Source organism: Hippocampus bargibanti, linkage group LG06 (genome assembly GCF_051943395.1).
Source record: "Hippocampus bargibanti isolate YZ-2025 linkage group LG06, ASM5194339v1, whole genome shotgun sequence".
Lineage (NCBI taxonomy): Eukaryota > Metazoa > Chordata > Actinopteri > Syngnathiformes > Syngnathidae > Hippocampus > Hippocampus bargibanti.
In genome coordinates this window covers 16,748,055-16,768,977 of record NC_142739.1, presented here as the reverse complement: position 1 = coordinate 16,768,977, position 20,923 = coordinate 16,748,055, and the positions used below count along the sequence as shown (strand labels likewise).

General features: G+C 41.0%; 1 protein-coding gene and 1 long non-coding RNA gene across 2 annotated transcripts in view; both read right to left on the bottom strand.

Annotated features, from left to right (window-relative positions):
• The window catches only part of triob (trio Rho guanine nucleotide exchange factor b), a 141,487-nt gene that overhangs the window by 63,389 nt on the left and 57,175 nt on the right, over positions 1-20,923 (bottom strand). The window contains exons 9-17 of the mRNA XM_088999776.1: positions 18,867-19,058; positions 17,957-18,088; positions 16,698-16,928; positions 15,760-15,882; positions 15,432-15,623; positions 12,487-12,656; positions 10,297-10,471; positions 2,428-2,623; positions 1,788-1,954 (exon numbers count right to left, since the gene is read on the bottom strand). Of these exons, the coding sequence (XP_088855902.1) occupies positions 1,788-1,954; positions 2,428-2,623; positions 10,297-10,471; positions 12,487-12,656; positions 15,432-15,623; positions 15,760-15,882; positions 16,698-16,928; positions 17,957-18,088; positions 18,867-19,058 (1,578 nt within the window). The remainder of the gene's footprint in view (positions 1-1,787; positions 1,955-2,427; positions 2,624-10,296; positions 10,472-12,486; positions 12,657-15,431; positions 15,624-15,759; positions 15,883-16,697; positions 16,929-17,956; positions 18,089-18,866; positions 19,059-20,923) is intronic.
• Positions 4,261-7,867, bottom strand: LOC148896617 (uncharacterized). The gene is made up of 4 exons (XR_016115442.1): positions 7,729-7,867; positions 6,394-6,470; positions 6,266-6,309; positions 4,261-4,459 (listed from the first exon to the last, which is right to left on the bottom strand). It is a non-coding gene; the product is annotated as an uncharacterized LOC148896617 (long non-coding RNA).

Below are 20,923 nucleotides of genomic sequence, written 5' to 3'. Positions count from 1 at the left end.
TGTGTGTGTGTGTGTGTGTGTGTGTGTGTGTGTGTGTGTGTGTGTGTGTGTGTGTGTGTTTGGGTGGGGCTGGTGATATCCTATTCCTCAGACTCTTTTGACCAGATACAGGTAACATCTGACTTACGACCGGCGCAACTTACGATCACCCGCACTTATGACCACGACCGGCAGACCCTTTTTACAAAGTGCCAGCCTGGCAACGCTGTTGCCTACAGCGTGTTTGCGATGCATTTGGGAGAATAAAGACTCGAGATGGTCCTTCTTGTTTAGATCGAACAAGTAGAAGCAAACACTTCTCTCAGCACTGTACAAGAACTCAAGATCCGCTCAACATTCAGCATTATGGCTCTTTATCTTAACAGAGAATATTACATCAATGCACAAAATGAGGATACAAAATAACTTAACAAACGTGTACAACAATTTTGGCCAGCCAACCAGCATCTCACTCACAGCAATCGACTGTGTGATGGCACCGGCGGGTGGGAGTGTCCACCGACACCAAGGCGGGTGGGCATCGGCGCTCAGGCGTACGAGACCACTGCGACGAGAACGGGGGGAGGGTCCCCCGGCGCCAGCCAGGACAAGAGCCGAGGCGGGTCGGCGCTCAGGCGCACGGGAACGCCGCGACGAGAGCGCAGCCGCTTCTTTGAGACAGTTTGTTTGGTCTGCTTCCGGCGAGGTGGCCGGTTGGGTGTGTCAGACGGCCGCTGGGGCGGGCCGTGTGTCGGGCCGTGTGTCGGCGTGGAGAGCGGGGTAAGGCCGGGGAGAAGGGAACCGGTAGAAGACCGGCGAAACAGACCCACCCCCACTTCCCCCAGTGGCGTGTGAATCAGGTAATTTGCAAGGAGAGAGAGCGAGAGAGAGCAGAAAGTCTCGATTCAAGATTTTGAATGGATTTCGACTTACGACCATTTTGACTTACGACGGTTTGGTCGGAACGGAAGACGGTCGTAATTCGGATGTTACCTGTATATGTACTTTGCTGGTGGAGTCGTGACAAACTAAACAACTAACAATAAAGAATGCAGTTTCTCTTTGACTGACTCAGCATGCACACCTGCAGTGTGGACAAAGCTCAAAACTGCGATTCAACCCTGTCTGGAAAAACAATTACGTAACACAGTTAAGATGGCTGTTTGCAGTTACTTTATCAGGGCAATGTTTTCCTTGCAATTTCAATGTCCTGAGGCAACACATGTATGAGCGTTAGCTACAATATGTACGCATGCTGCTGGTGTAGAATGTCACATTTGAGTAATTTATCATACAACAGAAAATTAACCTCATGTGAAGCCCCATTTGGAAAACGGGAAAAAATACAAAACAAAGACACCCAAAAACAACATATTTTAGCAACATTAAGTTGTTTGTTTCCATATTTTTTTACCTTTGTCATGCAGTATTTTGTCTCTCGAATGTTCACTGCCTTTACATCAGAAACAGGGAAAATGGAGAGAGAGTGAGAGAGGGGAGGGAGAGAGAGAGAGAGAAAGCGAGAGAAAGAGATCGAGAAAGGGAGAAAGAGCGAGAGAGAGCATTGACGTAAAGTGAGTCATCAGTGGATGTCATGTTGAGACAGAACCATTTCAGTGTGCGGCTGTGATATACAGTAATTAGAAGCCTAACTTCTAACAGCCTAACATACTATTAAAATGTTGTGAAGTCGATATCCACCACCTTTCTCATTAAATTCAATTAATCAGACAAAAAACTGAGGACAATTTGAATGATTACCTCTGTGACAAGTTGACAACTATTTTTTGTTAACTTCATGGCATTACCTGTTTGACCTCAGCCTGCAGATGTCTTAACTGGACACACTGTTCCAAATGCCTCCTGTGCTGCTCGGCTGCCACGTCAAGCTCCTGCTGCTTCTCGTGGAGAAACTCCAGGAGATCTTGAACACGTGTGGCCATGTCGACATCTCGGTCACATAACAGCTCCACACCTGCATGATACACGCACACACACACAATCGCACACACACACACACACACGCACGCACACGCACACACGCACGCACACGCACACACACACACACACACACACACACACGCACACACACACACACACACAATCGCACACGCACACACACGCATAGTTAAAACTGAATGACTGATGAATATTGTACCACAATAAACCAACTTTTACAGGGGCATTAGTGCTTGCATTAACCTGCTCTGTATTTAGGCATGTTGCAAATTGTATAACTGACCTCAGTCAACAACATGTATCTGCAGGCAAATGATGTACTGAGGTGGCTATTTATTTATTCTGTGAAAATCAATGGGTCATTTATACACACACGCACGCGCACACACACGCACACACACACACACACACACACACACACACACACACAAACACCCCCCCCCCCCCCACCGCCCCCACAAACAGGTATTTTCTCTATTTTTCACTCACCTGATGCTTGGACCTCTGTGACGTACTGGAGCAGCTCCTGGCCTTGATGGATAACATCAAAGGTGAGGTTGTTCATGGTGAGCGCCTTGTCCGCATGATGCTGAAGCCTCTGCTCAGCCAACGTCAGGTCCTCAGTGTCAAAGTCGTTCATCTGCTTGGTCAATTCCTCATTCCATGACTCCAGGTCAGAGATGATCTAAGGTGGAAAAGAGAAAAGGAAATTCAAGGTTGTGGCAAAAAGTAGAGCAGCTCATCATCAGACTGGGAATCGCAAGATGTCTACGTGGTCTTTAAAGAATATTCTTACAAATCTAATATTTCACCATAATTGTCCACATCAGGAATTCACAATGGACTCTGCACACTTCATGATGAGACACATTGAACAGGAAATGTTCACTCATCAGAGAATAATTAATTCATTCATTCATTTTCCGACACACTTCATCCTCACTAGGGTCGCGGTCAGAGAATAATTATGATTATGAAATATTTACCTTAAAAACATGAAATACTGTACAACACTGATATGGTATTATAACTACAGTGATGCCTTGGCTTACAAACTTAATTGGTTCCCAGACAGAGTGTCTAAGGCGTATCCTACTGTGTATCCCAAAAATTCATTTCCCATAGGAAACCATTAAAATTAGAATAATCCGTTCCCAGGTGCCCATAAAACATAATTTTCTACTTTCTAATTTTCTAAGCCTTAAAACTACACAAAATATACCTTATTTTATGTATAACAAATGTGTTATGGTATTATAATTAAATAAATAAACTGTACTATATAATAAATTTGTTTTTATTTTATTTACCTTTGTGATGGTCGTTGATGGCTTGATGGAATGGAGTGGCCGGTTTCATCAGCATTAAACACTTGATGAGGAACGTAACCTTCTTCTTTCACCATCTTGAGGAATTATCCCTTGTAGGTGCTTTCTCTGTGATAATGTTATCTAGTTCCTCATCAATTGTGTTCTGTTTAGCTGGGTTGATAGCTTTTTGCATCAAGTGTACAGATGGCTTGTGCGGGTTGTTTGTGGTGCATGATTGATGGGATATTTTAACCTTGTGTCACGGTTTGCAAGGTGGTGATTGATGGCAGGTGCGGATCCCAAAAAGCAGGCAGGAGGGAGCAGGAGGTTGTGTTTGACAAATTGTATTAAAATAAAGTCAGCAGGAACAAAATCTAAAACATCAAAATCATCTGAACGGCAAACATAGTATCAAAAGAAAACCAAGATTAAAAGTCCGCCAAGGTTAAACAAACACATGCACAGCACACAATGCATACAATTGCATAAAACAGGATACAATGCGTTCAACAGCATACAATGACATTTACCAAATTACCCGATACCGAATGGTCGTGCCGCGAGTCCTTTTAAGTGTCACTGATTGTAACGACCAGCACCTGTGCAGGTGCAGGCGGGGCCGACAGCGCCACCCGTTGGTCGCCAACCAGATCATGACACCTTGCAGTCGACACTCTGCCTTTGAACTATCAAAGTTGAAACTCTTTCACTGTCGTCTGCTTGTCTCTTTAATGTTTAAACCACCTCCCCTCACTGCTGCGTTCTTGACCAATCACGTGGCTTTAACCGGAGAGGGCGGGGAATAGAGGACAAAAAAGTCGGCCGCCATTTTCTTTTTGGAGAACGGCTTCACTCTCTCTCTATCTATGAGAAGGTTTCTTCAGCCGTCATCTGTACAAATTTGAAGGTTTCGGACGTTTCGCCTCCTATCCAAGAGGCTTTGTCAGCGATAGGATAGGATGGATAGGAGGCGAAACGTCCGAAACCTTCAAATTTGTACAGATGACGGCTGAAGAAACCTTCTCATCGATGGACCACTCCTGTACGACTGAGAGTTTACACAGACGTCTCTCTCTATCGTCTCTATCGTCTCCTCTACCGAAGAGGAGGTTTATGGATGTGGTCAAAGAGGACATGAAGGTAGCTGGTGTGAGAGAAGAGGATGCGCAAAACCGGGATAGATGGAGGACATTGATTCGCTGTGGCGACCCCTGAAGGGAAAAGCCGAAAGGAAAAGAAGAAGGAGGATGTCAATTGGTTTGCTTGACCATGATTGGATGCAGGTCACAAATTACATTGCTTCTCAAATCAGTGCAAGAAATTTAGTTCTCATCAGTCAGTTATAAATTTATCCACTGTGAGACTAATAAATGCTAATCTAATCTAATCTAGTCAATGTCTGACTGCCTTGATAGTAAAATGAGCTAAAATAATAACACATTTGTCTTACAATTGAGAAATTTCCAAATTACAGCAGCAAAATTATCAAAGGGAGCAAGTACAAGACAAAACATATGTACATAAATATAAATATAAAATATTATAAAGTACATTAAATATGTATGAGGGGTCCAGTTTTCCAGGACCTTTGAGTCAATAGCCTGACAGCGGTTGGCAGGAACAAGTGACGGTACCTCTTTTTGCAGCACGGGCGGACTAGTCATATTTTTTTTAAAACTATACAGTATTTTAGGGTTTTTTAATAGATGCATTTTTCATGTCTTGAACTTGTAAAAAACCAGATAGCCATTATAACCTCATAACGTACAAAATGTAATCATAATAAAAATGTATTTTCTGCCATAATAACGGATAGTGTCTCAATCTGATTTACAGTTTGTAAAGCATATTCGTTCGTGCTTGTCTTAACCGCCACACTGACTCATGACACAATGGACATCTTGGCCACAAGCAGATGCATGTTTTAATAGGGCGCTGGTCCAAAGAAGTCAAAACGGTTGCTCGTCAGTTTCAACACTTTTTTATACCCGAACTAACCACACTATAAAATGATTTCTGCGACAAGAGTTGATGAATCCATCCATTCAATGTCTGATCCGCTTTATCCTGACTAGGGTCAGAGGGGGTACTGGAGCCTATCCCAGATGTCTTTGGGCAGTAGGCGGGGGACACCCTGAACTGGTTGCTAGCCAATGGCACGGCACACATACACGAACAACCATCCTGGTTTACTCTGACATTGAGGCAGAATGTGTTGTGTTTCATTCCCCAGCCACTAGACCTCTTCAAAATTGACCTTTTTCTTCAAACATATGGAAACTGATATTATTCCCATTCTCAAAGGTCTAAATTAGCTAAATATACGAGTTATTGTGATCTTGGACCTTGGCTATGCCTGCCTCAAGAGCCATGTAATTTTATTGTTGACGTTTTTCAAAAACGCTGCAAAATTTGGGATGTTATGTCCTTCTTTCATTGTAGCTTTCCAGAGGTTGATGCTATAGCATTGAAAGTGGTACCAAATGAAAGCTAATAAAATGTTCTTGCATATGGTAGTAAACACATGGACACCTGTGTTAATTTTAATTACTTTTTGTTGTTCTTTTGACTTCAAGACGGCGCTGCGAGAGTGGCTGCCTTTCCAGCAGCTCATGTATTTTGTTTTTCTACTTTCATCACTTCAATCAATTAATTTTGATACCACAGCAAGCAACAGTGGCATCAACAAGGGTGCAGCGAAGCTTATTGAAGAAAAACTAGGCAAAAAGGTATTCTACTTCGCTTGTCGCCGTCACATATCAGAGGTAATAATTGGAAGTGTATGGGAGGCTGTGTTTAGCAAGGTCAAGAGTCATGACAACCCGATGTTCAGCAATGTAAAAGAGAAGTGGGACAAGTTGGTTAAGGACTCCCCAAGAGTTCTGGGCCTAGTTGAACAAGACTTGAAACAGAAGAAGACAAGCACAATGTCAGTATGACTATGAACTGGCAACCTCTGTTCTCAAGAAAACGAACAACCATCGCTGGTATCTGACCCAGGAACTAGTGCCATTTACCTTGTTCAGGTCACAAGTCTGCAAAAGAGAAGCTCGCAGTCAAGCTGTCAGAAACAGAGAAACCTGAGAGTTACAGGAAAGGCAAGCCAGTGTTTCCTGTCATCAAGGCAGCTACAGTTCTCACAGACCTGGTAGGCCCAGAGTCTCACTTTCTGTTTGATGCTCTTCGAGTGAAATGTGACTGGCTCACTACTCCTGCTGACACCTGGGAAGACAATGACAGCTACAGGAATGCACAGAGGTTTGTGAGGTCAGAGAAAGTGACCAATGATGTGGCTGAGAGAGGTGTGAAACTAATGAGTGACTTTGCAACCCAGATCACAACTGACCCAGAGCAAAGAGGCTGCTTACTACAAGTTATGGAGTACCACAGGAAAAAAATTACAGTTTCAAAAAAGCCACATTGAACAAATAATAATACATGTATTAGTAACATCCTATCTGACAGTTTTTTATGCAATGTGTCAGTGCAGTGCTTTCATACTACCAAACTGATTTTTTGTAGTGTCCCAGCTGTTTGTGCATTACAATTTACACAGGTGTTCATGTGTTTTATTGTGGTTTCCACCATATTCAAGAAAATTTTATTAGCCTTCATTTGGTACCACATTCAATGCTATAGCATCAACCTCTGGAAAGCTGCAATGAAAATAAGGACATAATATCCCAAATTTTGCAGCGTTTTTGAAAAACGTCAATAAAATTACACGGCTCTTGAGGCAGGCATAGCCAAGGTCCAATATCACAATAACTGGTATATTTTGCTAATTTAGACCTTGGAGAATGGGAATAATATCAGTTTCCATATATTTGAATAAAAAGGTAAATTTTGAAGAGGTCTACACAGCCGCGCATGTTTTTGGAATACATATAAAACTGGAGTACCTGGAGAAAACCAATGCAGGCATGGGGAGAACATGTAAACTCCATATCAGGAGGCTGAAGCTGAAATTAAACGCAGAACTTTTGCACTGCGAGGCTGATGCGCTAACCAGTAGACAAATGAGCCACCCAAAGTGGATTAAAATTAGGTAAATTTAAAAGACCACAAATTTACAGACTCAATTTGATAAGAATACTGGACTCAAGGAAGATGATGGTACAATAAAAAAATGAGAAAAAAATTCTATATCCACGACAACGGCCTGGAAGTCCCACAGATATATATATATATATATATATATATATATATTTGGTACCACATATATATATATATATATATATATATATATATATATATATATATATATATATATATATATATATATATATATATATTTGGTACCATATATATATATATATATATATATATATATATATATATATATATATATATATATATATATTTGGTACCACATATATATATATATATATACATAAACATCCATTTATTTTTCACACCAAAAAAAAATCATGTACTTTATTGATAATTTCACTGACCCAACAACCGAGAAAGAACTTACCAAACAATCATCTGCATTCTTCCTCCCTCTCTGCATACAGTTGAGTAAAACACCCTCAGCAGGTAAAAAGATCATGATTTTCTCTCAATGCTTATTCAGTCCAACCGAGATGGGAGATAAATGTCCTTTGTCTGTTTTCATCTGAAGAGAAACCTCTCAGAGGAAACGTTTGTCTCACCTCACTTCAGGCACACCCCCATTTGACGCAAGAGGGAGTGTCCTTGTGTGTATGCGCTTTGGGAGAAAACTAAATACCTCCCACACCCATCACCATGCCCTGGATCTTTGCTAAATTAATCCCTTGTGCAATTTTGGATTGAGTGATTTGTTGCATTGCCAACACCATACGATCTCAGATTCACTTTGTGGTCTGAAAAATAAAATCACAATCAATATTCTGTTTTTGCGAGTGGGTTTTGGGTTGAGTCTCTCAATTCGATTTTTATAACACGGTCTGATTGCATTGCTCTGTCTTGAGCCTCATTTTCCGACTATTGGACCACCACTCTTCCAACTAAAGTGAGCCACGCAACTATTTCATCAACTTGTCTGATGCTACTTGAAAATCCTCACCTTTTTGCTGTGTCCTGGTCAGAGAGTTTTTCCTGTTCATTAAATTCTCAACAAGTTTCTTGCCAGTATTAGTATTTGCACAGGAAATGTGAAAATTCAGCGATTTTGGAAAAAAAAATGGTGATGTTAAATGGAAAAGAATGTTAAAGTACAAATCACGAAATAAATATAACCGTTTAATTTATTTTGTCAGTTGATATTTCCATATTCCAATCTTGCCTAACTTGTAATATGACACATATAGAAGATAAACTCAAAATGTTGTCTAACTTTCTATCTCTCTAAAACAGTGGTCCGAAACCATGTTCGAGATAACACAACTCGTTCATATGCGCATTCAGATAACCCATAATTAGTGAAAAACAAAAATATGACATTTTACAAGTTCAAGACATGAAAAATGCATCTATTAAAAAACCCTAAAATACTGTATAGTTTAAAAAAAATTATGATTAGTCCACCCGTGCTGCAAAAAGAGGTACCGTCACTTGTTCCTGCCAACCGCTGTCAGGCTATTGACTCAACGGTCCTGGAAAACTGGACCCCTCATACATATTTAATGTACTTTATAATATTTTATATTTATATTTATGTACATATGTTTTGTCTTGTACTTGCTCCCTTTGATAATTTTGCTGCTGTAATTTGGAAATTTCTCAATTGTAAGACAAATGTGTTATTATTTTAGCTCATTTTACTATCAAGGCAGTCAGACATTGACGAGATTAGATTAGATTAGCATTTATTAGTCTCACAGTGGATAAATTTATAACTGACGACTGATGAGAACTAAATTTCTTGCACAACTGATTTCAGAAGCAATGTAATTTGCAATTGACATCCTCCTTCTTCTTTTCCTTTCGGCTTTTCCCTTCAGGGGTCGCCACAGCGAATCAATGTCCTCCATCTATCCCAGTTTTGCGCATCCTCTTCTCTCACACCAGCTACCTTCATGTCCTCTTTGACCACATCCATAAACCTCCTCTTCGGTCTTCCTCTCTGTCTCCTGCCTGGCAGTTCAAGGCTCAGCATCCTTCTGCCGATATAGTCACTCTCTCTCCTCTGGACATGTCCAAACCATCTCAGGCTGGCCTCTCTAACTTTCTCTGCAAAGCCTCTAATATGAGTTGTCCCTCTAATGTACTCATTCCTGATCCTATCCAACCTGGTCACTCCCAAAGAAAACCTCAACATCTTCAGCTCTGCTAGCTCCAACTCTGCTTCCTGTCTTTTCTTCAGTGGCACTGTCTCCAGTCCAAACATCATGGCTGGTCTCACCACCGTTTTATACACCTGTCTTGCTGCGACTGATCTTCATGCCTCTCCTTTCCAGGGCATATGTCCACACTTCTAGTTTCTCCGCCACCTGTTCCCTGTTCTCGTTACAGATCACAATGTCATCTGCAAACATCATGGTCCAAGGAGATTCTTGTCTAACATCGTCTGTCATCCTGTCCATCACCACAAACCAATTGACATGTCGAGTCAGATACGTCTTAACCTCCATGGCAGAGGCTACATCAAACCCCTGAGACTGATTCACAGAACCCCTGAGGTTCGATTGAACCCAGGTTAAGAACCACGGATCTAAACCAAACAGCTTGGATACATATTGGTATTATCAGGTGTCAATATCTTCAGTGTGCAGGGCGTTTCACAGAGCAGAATATTTTCAAGAATCAGTCATGCTTGTGGTCGCACTTATTAATGTGTGTGAGTTCTACCGGTAATTACATTTTGTGAGTAAGTGGCAACATTAAAGGCTCAGTTATTCTCGAAACAGCAAAATAATTGTCCTTCACAGCTGGATGTTGGTTTAACGGCATGATGACACAAAATGGAAAATACTGTAAAACAGTGTAATTTGAATGATTTAAAGAGGGCATCATAGGAAAAGTATATTTTATTTCATCTGATTATTTGGCTCTTTTTGCGTGCATTAGGGCAATTGAAAATGAGGGGAAAGAAATCAAATTCCGTCATACGGCTACTTACATCAATGGCATCTCTCTCAAAGATCCGAAGTTGGAGAAAGAGTTCCAGTTTGATCTTCCTCTCTTGGAAAAGCTCTTCCATCTGGCCCTGGGCCTCATCCAGCTGCTGTAGCACACTCTCTATGTGAGCCATGGAGCTGTTGTGGGGTGTCTTGTTACTGGATATTGCAGAATCTCTGTGAATCAAGTGATGATGAAAACTTCAGATGACGAAAACTTGTTCTGTTTTTAAAATTCACGGCTGGAATATTGTTCAATCACGGCAGGGAAAAAAAAATATAATTAGCAGCCTAGTTAGCATTGATTAGTTTAGAAATGTCTGATTTATATGCATTTGTTTAATATGCTTACCGTCCATTCATCACCCATCGAACCTGGGATTTCTAAAGCAGTTAACTCATAAAGGGCGGCACAGTCATTGAGAAATGATTTTTTTTTATTGCCTCCAAAGGATTGTGCAACAGAATATTATCTTAATGGCAATGCCATTCTTGACTGAATGAGAGTCATTGAATACATTTTTAAAATAAATCTGAACACAAATAAAGAACTGAACCGGGAAGAAGAACAAGATTTTATCTGAAAAGATTCAGAATCCAACAAAATCTGTGGGAAAAAAAAACTCCCAGAAAACATTGTTGGTACTCACATGAATTTTCAGTAAAAATATAATCTAAACGAATACGAACTACAAATGAATCCTGCAATAATGTTAAAATCATGCAAAATTGTATTTACAGTGTGTCCGTTGCAGTTTATAATGTTGTAGATGATGACAGGTGAGGCACAGCCTCACCTGTCATCATGGAAATATCAACTGCCAAAATAAATTAAACGATTATATTTATTTCGTGATTTGTACTTTAACATTCTTTTCCATTTAACATCACCATTTTTTTTCCAAAATCGCTGAATTTTCACATTTCCTGTGCAAATACTAAGTAGAGACGAGCGGTGAGGCACCAGCCGGCGGAGCCTCACCATGGATTGCGCAATGACTATGCTAACTGTGCTGGCTTGCTCTGCAGTGAGACTGCGTTGCTGTCCCTCTGCATATCACTATTAAAGTGTTCAAAACCTTTTAGTATATCAACTAAATTTCTACAGTTTAGCTGGTGTATATAATGTACAGTCACTGTACATTATAAACACTGTACTACAGTGTTTATTTTATTTTATTTTTATCAAAACTGTGTGCATGGGTGAGGCACACAGTTCTCCTCCCTCATGACAGGGGGCGCTGGTGATTAGAGATTCTTCTTGCGACTCCTCGGCTGCAGAATAATAGAATTAGTGAGAGCAAGCTACAGTAAACAGCAAGTTAAGTGCAACCATGCAGTCATTTTTTCGTTTTGCTTGGCCTTATTTTCAGGATGGAGGATTATATATCTAAATTGAAATCATTTTCTAAACTGTACTTTCAATCGAAGCAGGAGATAAAAATTAAAGGAAGACCAACACCGGACTGTATAAGTCACAAACGGTGAGGGATAAATGTAAATCTCCTGGACAGCTTCTCAGCTTTTTCCCCAAGAAGGATCTCATTGAAACTATTCCTGAAGCGACAAAGTTGCTCCAGCTCGTGCTCACTGTTCCAGCTACTACAGCATCAGTGGAGCGGTCATTCTCAGCACTAAAAAGACTGAAAACATACAGTCGGAACAGGACTGATCAAGGACGACTTTCTACACTGGCAGTGATCTCCATCGAGACAGAGAGACTTGGACTTCATTTATAAGTAAAGGTAACACGATAATAACATTTTTTAATTCTTTTTTCTATGTTACAGTTTGCATAGAGTATATAAAGAATGCCGACATTACATTTCAAACAAAACACGTTAACTCTTGCCAATCAAATGGTGAATAAGCTACTCTGTGGAGTTCATATGTTTGTAAATCTGACTGTGATGACGTCAGTGCCTCACCAGCCATGAACCTCACCGCACGTCACTGACTGTACACAATATTTGATGCCACAATGACTCACAATGGAAACTGTGATCTCATTGTCATGTGAGAGGTTTTAAATCATTTTTAAATTGGATAATGCTGAAGCGCATTGATTGTTAAGTCAATTGCCATTCAAGAATATTACCAATTAAGAATTTGTTGGCAAAAGAAAAAAAATAGCGAAGCCTAAACACTGCTTGGACATTGCTATTTTGATGGTTTAGGAGAGTGATGCTCACCTGAGCTGCTGTATGAGGTCTTCACCTTCTTTGATGACATTGACAGTCGCTTGCAGCGTAGTCTGCTGTTGTTGACCAAATCGTTTGATCAAATCTTGTACCGCCTCCACAGACTCGGCATACACATCATCCAGTAGTTCCTTCTGAAGCTCCTCCAACCATGTCCACAGCTAGAAACAAACAACAAAGTCTAGCCAGTGAAAATGCACCATTGTTGGCACACAAGTTGCAGGTTTTCGAAAATCAAACACGTGTGAATAAAAATACGACCATCTTGTACACTATCTGACACAAGGCACAGTTTATATTGTGGAAGTGCCAGTACAAACATGCTGGAGGGGCGAGCACATGCAGAAGGGGAAGCGAGCAGCCAAATGTACACAGAGACGATCCGGGGGAGGAGGGGGGGGGGCGGCGGTGGGGGGGGGGGATGGGAAGCTAAATCCCACCACTTCTGCTCCACTCTGGTGTTTTGTCACTGGTCATCTTTGTAACACATTTGCCGTCTGGGTGATTTGGCCAGTTACATTAAAGCTAAAGCAAAGACATCTTGGCTGGCACCCGCTGCTCCACTGACTTTGAAAAATGTCATCAACATTTGCTGCCACCCCTGAGTGACATGCTGTCCATATTAGTTCGCATTTGGACACACGTACTTAATGGCGACGACACACACTCACTATTTGTTGCACTGATTACTTTTTTATAATCTCTTGGGAGATAAACAGCAAATGGTAGTAGATGAGATTAGCATTTTTTGAATGAGATGGACTTCAAGCTTCATCATGCGAGTCGTGAAAATAATTTTGTCCCAACTAAGAAGAGCTCTATGTAAGAAAATACAAAAACCGTGTCCATAGTACAATTGACAAGTGCATTTACAAAAGTTTAATTTGCTCACTGAGTAATACTCGCGGTTAGTACACATTATAGATCATATGTGAATCGTAGCATATTGCACCAGTTAGCAGCTGCTTTTGTATAACTACCATTAGTTTCCACTTTGAATTGGTTATCAAGAAATTAATGAGCAATATTTTAAATGAAGTTGATAGGAAATACAAATTTGCAGCATTCCCGACATGCTTATAAATGATGACGGAATTTAAATGTAACATTTTGAACTAAAAAGAAAAACACACGCGCACACACACACACACACACACACACACACACACACACACACACACACACACACACACACACACACACACACACACACACACACACACACACACACACACACACACACACACACACATACATGTACTCTTTCCATCTTGCCATCACACTACTGGCACCTGTTAATACATTGCCATCTCTATCCTTAATCACCCGAACCTGCTGCAGGTCCTTACAATCTTTGTCTCTCTGTCTCGCCATCCTGTAAAGATCAGTCTCGCCTTCCTTGCTGTCCAGCCTAGCATACAAGTCATCATCGGCCTCTTGTTTGGCCTTTGTCACCTTTACTTTAACTGTGTGCTGCATCTTCTTGTACTGGTGTCTACTCTCGTCCGTCCTCTCAGTCTCCCACCTCTTCTTTGCTAACCTCTTTCTCTGTATACACTCCTGCCCCTCCCCATTCCACCACCAAGTCTCCATATCTACCTGTCTTCCACTCGATACACCAAGTACTTTCCGACCTGTCTCTCACCACAATATAGTATATTGTAATTGTCATATAGTATATTGTACCAAATTCTATTGTGTGTTTTATTGTTATGTGTTGCCTAGTAATGTTAATGAATGGCTCGATGAGTTATTTTTTGCCATCACTTGATATGTGTACTTGATTGCAACTTTAATTGTTTGTATTTGTTGGACAGCACCCAATAACTGCAAACGAGTTGGAATCATTAACATCTGCAAATTGACAGGTATCTGCACACAGCCGCACACGTGTACACACACACTGACCTGCACTGGTGTGACTGGTGTGGATATGGGATGAAGGCGATTAGACCAGATGGACATTAAAGACAAGCTTCGTTAACACTGTGATTCTGACTGTCTTTATGAGTTTATGACAAACAGGGTCTAGGGTTAACACATGCCGCAGCCTGTGCTTTGTCGATTAAAAAAAAAGGTTAATTTAGGCACTTAATGTGTAATTTGCATCTTGATAAAAATCCTCCCGGGAGCTTGACAATTAACTAGGAACAATAGCACAAACGGAGACCATGGAAATGTTGATTTTTTTACAATGAGAAAACACAGATTTTTGCTAACCAGGTGATTAAAAAAACAAAACAAAAAAACAACACATTCTATTTGTTGTGACACAATATTATATAGAAAAAATATCCTGTGACTGTAAAGTGTCCTTGAGAGTTTTGAAAGGCACTTATACATGAATGAATTATTATTATTATTATTATTATTATTATTATTAGTAGTAGTAGTAGTAGTAGTAGTAGTAGTAGTACCAGTAGTAGTAGTAGTAGTATTAGTATTAGTATTAGTATTATTATCTCAGAAATTCATAATCCCAATTTGCCAGGTGTCTTTAACTGGCATAGGTCAGACTGATCACATGGTTACAGATGGAAAGTGAGTCTCATGATCGTTTGAAAACCTCCTCACTGCTTTCCTGTCCAATAATTTACATTTGATTGTATTCCGAGCGAAAATAAAATATTAGCTGCTGCTGAACAGCCCCACATTTTATTCTTGATTGAGTTTAAATCCATTGGAAAAAATAGCAATGCTATGAATCTGTTTAGTGTTTAATACTTCACGTTCAGAGGGCTGTCTTGTGGCTCTGAGGATCTGGGTTTGATTCTTTCCTTTGGTTTGAGCTTCAAACATTTCAAAACTGACTCTGATTATCCCTCTGTGTTGAATCTAAACGTAAATGCAGACTCGGGCTGAGCCGTAACACAAATGAGGAAATGGATGGATGGAGGTGAATGGGTGGAAACTGAAAGATTGATAACAGGACACACCTCTTTCACGTGCGTGTGGAAGGAAACAGACATATCCAGAAGAACCTTGCGTTGTTCAACACGTTGTACAAAGTCCTGGATGCGATCTTCAAGCTGGTGGGCCGCCTGGTAAATTTCCTCTGGGTCACATTCTCCGGTCTGAGCCAATTGCTCTGCTGCCTCGAGCAGTTTGTCAGCATTCGTGTAGGTGTTCTGTAACATGAAGATTGTAGACAATCACCCATGTACTTGACTCTCTGAAAAATCTGTACCAATCAATTTAAAAAAACACATAAATGACTAAAAAGATGAACAGATTGAAATCTGAACGTGAACTGTTCAAGCTCACCTGTGCAACCTCTTCAAAGTCCTCATGTCTCTTCTGCAGCGCTCTTGCTCTGTGCAAAGACTTGCCAACGCCAGTGTGTTTACTCAGGAAAGCCTCACCATGGTTTTCGATCCAGTCGAGCACCTTAAAACACATAGGAGATACATTTCATTTTAATCTACAAACCAGGTTGTAATCATGCAGTACACTTTTAAACCAGAAGGTGGTGCACCTGACTGCGATGGCGCTTAAAGACATGACATTACAAGGATTTATATCATCTACTCTATGTTCTGTGCTTGGCCCTGCTTCATTTACTTTTCTTTCTAATGCATTGATCTCTTTTGAAATGAGTGTGCTTTCATTTCAAGCAACATACAGCAGTGTGACATCAAGTTTTCCATATCATAACAATATGGTTGCTTTCTGACTTTGAAGATTAGAGAACCATTGCTACTACACATTGGCTGGGGATAGAAAATATAATGCTTTTTTCGAAGTCTATGTCAATATTTTGAAAATAGACATTTCACGATGCCCCCCTTGCACAACGAGGCAGCAAACTGCATCACCATGGAAACCACTACCAAGAGCGATGGTGATGAGAGGCAGAAGCTAGGAGGCGCAAAAACGTGCAAGCCAGATTCATTGAGATGATGCATAAAAGAGAATGAGAATGGGAGGAGTTAGCGAGCAACAGAAGAGTTCATGCCTGAAGCTAGGGTAGAAAAGAGAGAAGGTGTGGCACTCTAACTCAGTAGCTTTGATGTAAGAGCTTAACCACTGAGACTGTCTCGTAGCGATTTGCTCAGTCGACAGATGATCTCCCTTTCGGAGAAAGCATATACATCTTCCTCCATATCATGCACTCTGCACTCCGGTATTGAAACGCTCACCGTTATCAGTAAGTCATCAATTATAAATTGCTGCATTTATCTAAGAATGTGAGTGTTGCTTACTTGCTGCACATCCTGCTGGAAAACGCACAGCTGCAGACGTTGGTGAAGGCGAACTTTGCGATGCTGCCAAATGTTCTCCAGTTGCCTCTGATGATGAAGCACCTCGTGAATAATGTCCAAGACGTGATGTACTGCCTTGGAGTAGTTCGCCGATGCCATCAAGGAATCTGTACTCCCAGGGGTCAAAGGTCGCTGGAGTTTGTCCAAGAGAGACTTTCCATCTTGGCTCACCTGACAAAGGTGAGATGTAATTTGAGATCAATTTTATTGTGATGGCGACCCCCCCAGAAAAACAAAAACTGCAATCAACTATAGCTACGCGTGATTTAGTCTTGAAAAGTATGCAACCATTTTTATTGTTGTCATTGTATGTAGTTGGTTGCAGAAATGGGACATTTTCTGTATGATTTTTACAATTTTTATCATGTAGCTAATACGCCAAAATTGTCTCGAGTACAAGAAAATTTAACATAATCAAGTTCTCATCCATGTGTAGGGGGTTAGAAACGACCTCTGTTATTGTATGTTAGTCGATTAGACTACCAACTCAGGAGAGGGCGCTACGGGCCTGTGAATGGAACAGAGGAAGGCGATGTAGGCTCAGCTCACGCATGCGCAGTTGTCATAAATGCCGTTGTGTGAAGCTGATTAACACGGTTGTCTTGTGTCGTCTTTCCTCGTCGTTCACAGGTATTCAAAATAATAAGTGTTAGACATTCTCAAGGTGTTAAAGTAATTGGGGACTTATTGGGCGATGCTAGATATGAAACCTTGTTTTGTGGCTTTGATGAATATTTTGTGGCTTTGATGAATTTGGATTTTTGGATGTCAATTGTAGTTCCCAGTACAACACACACGAGCGGGCAGACGTGCATAAGCATGTGCGAATGTGGAGGATATATACAATGTATAGATGTTGAATGTATAGATCTACACATGAATGTATTCTGATATTGAAATTGCTGAATTGATGTTTTGATGAGTAAATGGTCATAAATGCCGTTGTGTGAAGCTGATTAACACGGTTGTCTCCTGTAGTCTTTCCTCGTCGTTCACAGTGCTACCTGCCTGTGACGCGTTTGGACCGACTCAGTTATCCCCTAGGCCTGAGGCCGGTTACACATGCTACTATTGCGCCCAAGCATGACTTATCCTAACTTTTTCATAGGTGATTATGATTTCGCTTTGTGCTAGTTGTAGCCGACACTGTATTTGTCCTTGTATTTCATCAGCAGTGGGTCTGAATATCGTATTCTGACCTCAGAGTACGCAGTGGTAACATGCTCATATAGGCCCTGGTGGCGGTGGATCGTGTCTTCCAAGTCCTGAAGTTCCGAGGGCAGTTCTCCCTCACCACACGCTTTGCACCAGGGCTCCACTTTACTCATGTACTGAGGAGAGAAAAGACACACATACACACGCACACAGACACATACGCATGCACACACATGCACACTCACACACACCACACCACACGCACACACACACACACACACACACACACACACACACACACACACACACACACACACACACACACACACACACACACACACACACTGATTGGGACTGAGAATAATTGCTAAACTGCCTGATAACTTCTCAACACATATTGTATGATGAAAGGAAAAAAAAGAAACTTAGCAACCAATATAAAAATCCATCAATTTTCCAGACCGCTTCATCCTCATTAGGTCCCGGGGGGTACTGGAGACTATCTCAGCTGTCTTCGGGCACTAGAGGGGTCACACCCTGAATTGGTTGCCAGCCAATCGCAGGGCACACCGAGACAAACAGCCAGTCACACTCACACTTGGGGAAAATTTGGAGTGTTCAATCAGCCTGCCATGCATGTTTTTGGAATGTGGGAGGAAACCGCTGGACACAGAGAAAACCCGCGCGGGCCTGAGGAGAACATGCAAACTCCACACAGCGGAGGGGGGGGGGGGGGACCGGGTCTTTACCTCACGACCTCCGCACTGTGAAGCTAACCACTCGACTACTGGGTCGTCCTAATATAAACAGGAGAATTTGTTTTCCACCATGCAAATATTTGACAGTCAATTTTTTTCGTTAGTATCGTTCATCAAATTCTTTTTTTTGTAACTTTAATATAGCTTACAATGTGTGCATGTGCGTGTGTATATGTGCGCATGTGCATGTGCATACCTGGTCAGTCTTCTGATGGAAGCTGGCAGACATTTCCAGTAGGGTGCTGCGTTCATCCAGTGCTGCAGCGAAGGCCTTCCACTCTTGTTCCAACTGGCCTGAAATCTGCTGGATCTGTTGGGAGGCGTAGTGGCCCGATTCCAGGAGGCGGTTTCCTACTGACATAATCCGATTGATGTTCACATACACATTCTGTGAACATGGAGAGACACAAGTATGTAAGAAAGCAAAACTATGGATGACATTTATAATTTGACAGGAATTACTATGTACAAGTATTTCGTGTCGCCTCTCTGATGGTATTCATATTCTGAATCAATCATGATGGAAAACAGATGGTACAAGATAGAGTGGACACTGCTGTTTGATTAAAACTCTGCACAATTAAGGCTATGTAAGTAAAATGTAAAGAACAGCTGCAATCAGCATATACTAAGGCATGTAATGTTGACTTATTTGGTCCACTTCAAAGGTGTCTCCCAGCTAAAATAAAATTCACAAACATTTTTGACTTTTTGAAGATTGATTTTCCAGGCACATATACACACATGAAAAGGGAAAATAAAGTACACTGTAGGTCCAAGTGAGTTTGCAAAAAGAAAATCGCTGCCTAGCTTAGTGGAGACCCGAGACAGAGGCATGAGATGCACTATTTCCCTGAATCAGAAAGCCTTTAATAGTCCCATAATGGGGACAGTTGCAATATACAACAGCTTGACAGCTTGCATATACCGTTTTAAAATGCTTTTGCTGGCGCTCCAGATTCCCATTCTTTGCCGGTGCCATTGGCAAACTGCAGATGAATCAAACTTAGAATTGAAATAATAATTAAAAAAAAAATACAAAATATACATACAGCTGGTGGTAAGCTACAATTGTGGATGTAGTTAAGTGCCACTGAAGGTTAAAATTGACACAATTTGTCAATTTTTTGTTTGTGAAAGTGAAACTGATAGGGTGTTTGGCTGCAGTGTACAGTAACACAAATGTACATCATATTAATAACACACAAACGTCTCGCAATCGACTTGGGACCAATCCGTGATTGAGTGGTTGGGCAAATGAATGAAAGTGGTGTTGTACTTCTGATAAAGAAGTATACTTTTTGTCTTTCAGAGCAGCCATGAACTCGCTTTTTCTGATGTCTATGTGTTTCAATGGAAACATATAAAGTCATGTAGACTCTACATGACTTTATATGTTTCCATTGAAACACACAAAAACAAATAAGGATTTAAACAAGAAGGAAACCCATGTTTATGCACCCATGAATGCAAATGTTTTATTTTACTTCTTCTTTATCTATCATTTATAAAGGCAAGCTTGACAATCTTGCAGGGACTAGAAAAAATTTGCAACCTAGGGAGGTGGAAATCCTAATGTATGGGACATTTATTTTGCGTGCTACAAGTAGAATGTCACAATGCAATGCAAAAAAAACACCCTACCCCTTAAACAATTGTTTTTGGGGGGGATTCAAGCTGTTGTGTGTAGATAGGCTCGCACAGATCAGCGAACACTAATTAACACACTCGTAACGGCCCATTATTCGATTCAATTACTGCCCCTGGCGCGTATTCGGCTTCTTACTTTTCTTGCCTTGATCACAATGGGAAGGAAAGATTAACAAAATATTGACAACAGCCTGCAAAAGAGGGACAAGGTGGTTTCTCCTTCCTGACTAATGAGCTTTCATCATAACTAAAACCCATTTTGTATCAATGAGGAGCTTCGTTCTTCACTGGAAAGCATGGAAACATATCAAATGTTCGAACAAAATGCCATGTTATGCATGACAGATTTACAGCCTACACAAGTCTAGCTACTGGGTGTGAACCATGCTGCACTCAGCTTGATGTTGTGAAGCAGCAGTATGCTTAAAGCTTAAGCTCACATGAGCACTTGAGGAGTCCAACAGTCCTCGAACACACAGGAGTCGGTAAAGAACAGAAGTGGATAGAGGAATGTTAATCCTATTATACAATTTTACAAATGAAACATCCCAGGAGAAGAATAGTGGCTTCAAGGTTTTATCCAGCAGGAAACTTGGGCGGGGA